At 45.6% G+C, this 6,156-nt stretch overlaps 1 protein-coding gene across 1 annotated transcript in view; it reads left to right on the top strand.

Moving 5' to 3' along the window:
* IL20RB (interleukin 20 receptor subunit beta) overlaps positions 1-6,156 on the top strand; it is a 33,518-nt gene that overhangs the window by 26,029 nt on the left and 1,333 nt on the right. Inside the window, exon 9 of the mRNA XM_008053002.2 lies at positions 1,051-1,193. Within this exon, the coding sequence (XP_008051193.2) occupies positions 1,051-1,193 (143 nt within the window). The remainder of the gene's footprint in view (positions 1-1,050; positions 1,194-6,156) is intronic.

Here is a 6,156-nt window from a genome sequence, read left to right as displayed (position 1 = left end):
AAAAAAAAAAAAAAAAAAAAAAATCACTGAAGCCAGATGCAGCCTCTCCCGACGCCAGCTGGTACACGGATGCCAGTGGGTTCCTAGAACACTCACCTAGCAGGGGAAGCCTGTACAAGAGTCCCACTCTCCAACCGAGTCCCATGCCCGGTTAATTTGGAGATAACATCTCCAAGAGAAATAATTCCAGGTGTTTTGGGTCCCCCAGATATATACTAGGGGCTCGATCCATCATGGCTATTATGTGGCTGTTTTCTGAGCTCGGCATTTCCTCCATAACATGAATCAACACCAAGAGCAAATTACGAAACACTTTGTTTTCAGTCGCCGCCCAGCTCTGTTCTGTGCCGTTCTCTTTCAGCACCGTCCCCTCACCCTGCCCAGGGCCTGGCACTCTGCCTTCCTCCTGGCAGCAGTGCCAAAGTACGTGCTAACACGGCTGTTGACTTCACATAGGCTGCCGCTCCCTTCCCTCCCCAGGAAAAAGACTTTAATCTTCCCAGGGGCTTTCTGGAAATCACACCTTAATCTGGATTCCAGAAAAGTAGTGCGTGCGTGCGTGTGTGTGTGTGTGTGTGTGTGTGTGTGTGTGTGTTTTTGAGTTGGAGTCTCACTTTGTCGCCCAGGCTGAAGAGCAGTGGCACGCTCACGACTACTGCAGCCTTTGTCTGTTGGGTGCAGATGATCCTTCCACCTCGCTGTTCCAGGTAGCTGAAACTGTAGGCGCATGCCACCAAGCCTGGCTGCTTTTTGATGTATTGAGGAGACGAGGCCTCACCAAGTTGCCCAGGCTGGGCTTGAAGTCCCGGGCTCAGGCAGTCCTCTGGCCTTGGCCTCGCAAAGTGCTGGGATGACAGGCGTGAGCCACTGCGCCCAAAGAGTGTTTCGATAGTGGTCATTTGGGTCACCGGGGCACACACCCCATCTCAGGATGTTGCCCTCAGGGGCTTGGTCCATGTGCAGATGCCAGCCTCAGGGGAGCCAGGGCGGCGCGGGATGGGAGGTTCCCGGCTATTGCTTCCTAGTCCTGTTCTTGCCTCTTGTCTCCAGGAGAGGCCCTGCCCCTGGCGCTGGCCCTGTTTGCGTTCGTTGGCTTCATGCTGATCCTTGTGGTTGTGCTGCTCTCCATCTGGAAAATGGGCCGGCTGCTCCGGTACTCCTGCTGCCCCTCGGTGGTCCTCCCGGAGACCCTGGTAATTGCATTATTTTCTTCTTTCAGTATGACACTGACCCGATGTATCGGGGGCCTTGGTTGGGCATGGGGCACCCGTTTTGTGGGATTACAGGCACCGGCACAGAGAAGGGAGAGGAACACTTGGAGGACCGCCCTTCTCACCAAAGCGACCAGGAGACACCTTCTTCCTCCAGGGCATGGTGACCTCCTGGAGGCCGGTCACCTTTCTTTTCCCCCAGGACCTGGCATGGCCAAGAGAGCAGATGTGTGGCATGAAGGCACAGGCCTGTGCAAGTTGCAGCGATTTGCGGGGCCAGTGGCTTTCCAAAAGCCAACTGCTGGCTCCCTCCTCCCAGGAGAGACCAGTGGGGAATCCCCGGGGAGACAGGGACAGGGCTTGTTTTCTTTGTTGTTATTTTGCCACCATGGCGTGGGTTCACAGGGCTGGGCCCCTTGGACCAGAGCAACTAGGAGAGACCAGGCCAGTCTCTCCCAGAAGGGTAAGACTGTGCATGACTGCTGTAATGCCCAGCATCTTGCTCTGCTGCCCAGGCTGGAGTGCAGTGGGACAATCATGGCCACTGCAGCCTTGACCTACTGGGTTCTGGGCATTTCAGCAGTCATGCACGGTCTTTCCCTTCCCGACGGGCCTGCTAAGCATTCCTGGCCCCTTCCCACTATTAAAACAGCAGCTAAACCCAGCAGCATTTCCAATGCAACATATTCGGTTCACACACCCAAAGCCTCATTGTTCTCAAGGTGAAGAACTTGTATATGACCGTGGGAGGCATGGACCATGCTTTGCCTTTGGTGGGGGGCGGGGTGAGGGGGCAGTCTGGACCGCCACAGTGACGACCCGAGTTGAGGGGTCTCCACCTATCTTTCCAGTTCCTCACAAGCCTAGGATTTCGTCTGACCCCTGAGGACATGGGACAGGTCTCTCCAGCAGGCCCAGCCCTGTGCACCCACGCCATGGTGGCAAATAACAAAATAACAACAAAGAAAAAAGCCCTGTCCCTGTCTCCCCAGGGATTCCTCACAGGTTTCTCCTGGGAGTAGGGAGTCAGCAGTCAACTTTTGGAAAGCAACTGGCCCTGCAAATCCCTGTAATTTACACATGCCTCTTCCTTCTCAGACTGGCCGCACTCTGGAGGGAGTCACTCCTGGGAGGTCTGCATGGTCCAGTTTCTTCCCCTACACAGGAGGAAGAATCCTCCTTGTCATCCAGTTTTGGGACACCCCTTCTTCACCCTGTTACCCTAATGCCAGCTCTCCTTTTCTCCCTTTGTCACATAATCCTAAAACCAACTTTAGTGGATACCAGTTCAGAGAGAGCGAAGTGCCACGTGCTGTGCTAAGGCATTGCATGTGTTGGAGTCTCACTCCGTTGCCCAGGCTGGAGTGCAGTGGCACCCTCACGGCCACCCCAGCGTTGACCTGCTGGGCTCCGGTGATCCTTCCACCTCAGCCTTCCAAGGAGCCGGAACGATAGGCGTGCACTACCATGCCTGGCTAATTTTTAAAAAAATCTATTGTAGAGACGAGGTCTTGCCAAGTTTTCCAGGCTGTTCTGGAACCCGCGGACTCAGGCAATCCACTTGCCTCGGCCTCCAGACTGAGCCACCAAGCTCGGCCTGCTTTTCCTAAAGCTTAGCAATGTCATTCTTGTTGGTTCTCCCTTTATGCTACTCCAAATCACTGAATGAATTACTGCTATACATAGAGGCAACTTGGTATAGCAAACACAGGGGACAGGGTGTCGTCTCCTTTGGCAAAACTCGAGGGGCTCGAAGTGCCTTGAAACATAAGAGGCTGCATATTCTGTCATTGTTGGGGTCGTGTTTTATAAACATCAATTAGGTCAAAACATTTCATAGTATTGTTCAGATTATCTTTGCCCTGACTGATTTCTTTTTCTTCTGTATCGTTGTTCTAATATTGAGGAAAGGATGTCAGAATTCCACTGTGAGTGTGGATGTGTCTGTTTCTCTCTTGATGCCAATTTTTCTTTCATGTATTTTGAGGCACTGTTTTATGCATATTCGAATTTTACTGGATGGGACTTCCTAAGTAACTGACTCTTTTATCATTAAGATACGCTCTTCTTTATCTCTGGTAATATTCCTTATTAGGACATCAATGTAGCCCTGATTTCTATACTGTTTGTATGGTACAAGGAGGGAGCCCCCCATAAAACCACAATTATCTTTTGGAGGGCAGATCCCTTATAGTATAGGCCTTTCCTGCTAGATAGGTGTTCTAGGAACCCGTTGGCATCAGTGTACCAGCTAGTGTTGTTGTGAGAGGCTGTGTTTGGCTTCAGTGAAATTTTTTTTAGAGATTCTTTGAGTGTGTTTGCCCATTTCATGATGGGTGATTTATGAGCATACCTGCCCACACCACACTGAGTGTTTCAGCAGTTTTTGACCCAAAACAGCATGAACTCCATGCCCCGTCTCCTCTATTTACCTGATCTTACCCTGAGCAATTTTGTTCCCCTGGATGAAAAATGTCTTCAAAGGGAAATGTTTTGTTCATGTGGAAGAGGTGAAACAAAAAAAATGGCAAAAGCACTAAAAGGCATTAAAACTGATGGGTTCAAAAACTGTTTTGAGCAGTTGAAAAAGCATCTCCATAGGTGTATTGCACCAAACAGGGAGTACTTTGAAGGTGACTGAAGTTGAAACATGTAAGGATAAATACATAATTTTTTATAAATGAATTATGGTTTTTGGGGGGTACTCCCTCATATATCTTTTAAACATATTTTTACTTTAAATACAGCTGTATATTCATATTTAAAATGTGTCTCTTGTAGACAGCATATAGTTGGTCTTTTCTGTTTTTTTAATTAATCCATTCTGAGAACCTCTGCCTTTTAATTGATGTATTTAGTCCATTAACATTTAATATAATGATTTCTGTGGTAGAATTTAGGTCCATGACTTTATTTTCTGTTTCTCCTATCTTTTTTCTCTTTGTTCTTCTTTTTCTGTCTCTTCTTTTCTGTTCTTCCTTTTTTGGGGGGGAGGGGTTAATTAAATATATATTTTTAGAATTGCACTTTGTCTATTGACTTTTTAGTTATTTTTATTCACATTTGGTCATGGTTGTTCTAGGAATTACATGGTTTTAACTTTTTTAGGCTACTTAGAATTAATATTGTAACACTTCCCATTAAATGTAAGAATCTTGTGATCATTTTTGCTTTACATAGCCATATGTGTTTTAAAGGTATGTAAAATAATCTTTTGTATTTACCCTCATATTTCCCTTTCTAGAGCTCTTTCTCCTTTTCTGAGATCTGCACTTCCATCTGGTTTTGAATTCATGTCAATTAAAAAAACTGACCATTTGAATCCTACGATGGATTTAGTAATGCAGATCTGCGAATCACAAACTCTCTTAGATGTCTTTGATCTGAAAATGCCTTTATTTCACTTTCAGTCTTGAAGAATATTTTTGTTGGATTCTTGGTTGCCAATAATTTTTTCTTATTACTTTAAGACTATTGTTTAACTGCCTTCTGGCTTATATTGTTTCTGATGAGAAAACAGCCATAATTTTAAACATTGTTCTCCTCCATAAAATGTGTTCTTTTTAGCTCATTGCCTTAAAATTACCTTTAGTTTTCAGCAGTTAAACTATAACATGTTGATATGTAATTTACTTTATATTTATCTTACTTATAGTTTATTGAGTTTCTTGAATTTGTAAATTTATATATATGCATTTTACTACAATTTGGAAAAATGTCAGCCATATTTCTTCAGATAATTTTTCTGTTGTGTTCTCTGCCCTCTTTCTGTGACTCCTATTTTACATATGTTAGACCTTTAGATGTTGTCTCCACAGATCTCTGTTTTTATTTTTTAAAAAACCCCTTTTCCCTTTCTCTATTCTTCAGAGTGGGTAATTGTATTAATCTGTCTTTTTGTTTACTGACTCTTCTGTTATCAGCAATCTGATTTTAAGCCTATCTAGCTATTTTATTTTATTTTTTTGAGAAACAGGGTTTCATTCTGTTGCCCAGATTGGAGTGCAGTGGCATGACCACAACTCACTGCAGCCTCAAATTCCTGGGATTAAGTGATCCTCCTGCTTCAGCCTCCCAAGTAGCTGGGATGACAGGTGTACACCACCATGCCCAGCTAATTTTTAATTTTTTTTTTTTTGTAGAGACAGGGTCTTGCATTGTTGCACAGGCTGGCCTTAAACTGCTGTGCTCAGGTGATCCTCTCACCTTGGCCTCCTAAAACCATGGGATTACAGGCAAGAGCCACCATGCCTGGCCATATCTAGTGATTAAAAAAATTCAGATATTGTATTTTTCTTTTTTGTGAGTCAGAGTCTCACGATCATGGCTCACCATATCCTTGACCTCCTAGGCTCAGGTGATCCTTCCACCTCAGCCTCCCAAGTAGCTGCCACCATGTCCAGCTAATTTTTTGATTTTTTCTGATGAGGTCTAGCTATATTGCCTGGGCTGGTCTGGAACTCTGGGCTGAAGCAATCCTCTCACCTCAGCCTTGCAAATTGCTAGGATTACAGGCATGAGTCATTGTACCCAGTAGATATTATATTTTTCAACTCTAAAATTTCCACTGGTTTCTTTTTTCTATCTTTTCTTTCCTTTTTTTTGAGTCGAAGTCTCACTCTGTTACCCAGGCTGGAGTGCAGTGGAAGGATCACAGCTCACCACAGCCTTGACCTCTTGGGCTCAGGTGATCCTTCCACCTCAGCCTCCCAAGTAACTGGGACTACAGGTGTGTACCACCATGCCCAGCTAATTTTTTGATTTTTTCTAGAGATGAGGTTTCACTCAGTTGCCTAGGCAGGCCTCAAATTCCTGGGCTCAAGCAATCCTCTTGTCTTGGCCTCCCAAAGTCTTGGGATTGCCAGCATGAGCCACTATGCCTGGCCTGTTTCTTTTTTTTGAGTTGGAGTCTCACTCTGACGCCCAGACTGGAGTGCAGTGGCCG

This window comes from Carlito syrichta, unplaced genomic scaffold, assembly GCF_000164805.1.
Source record: "Carlito syrichta isolate Samal-C Ts95f unplaced genomic scaffold, Tarsius_syrichta-2.0.1 Scaffold287770, whole genome shotgun sequence".
NCBI classification, from domain to species: domain Eukaryota; kingdom Metazoa; phylum Chordata; class Mammalia; order Primates; family Tarsiidae; genus Carlito; species Carlito syrichta.
Note: the sequence above shows the minus strand (reverse complement) of the source record. Positions and strands in the feature narration are given on the sequence as shown.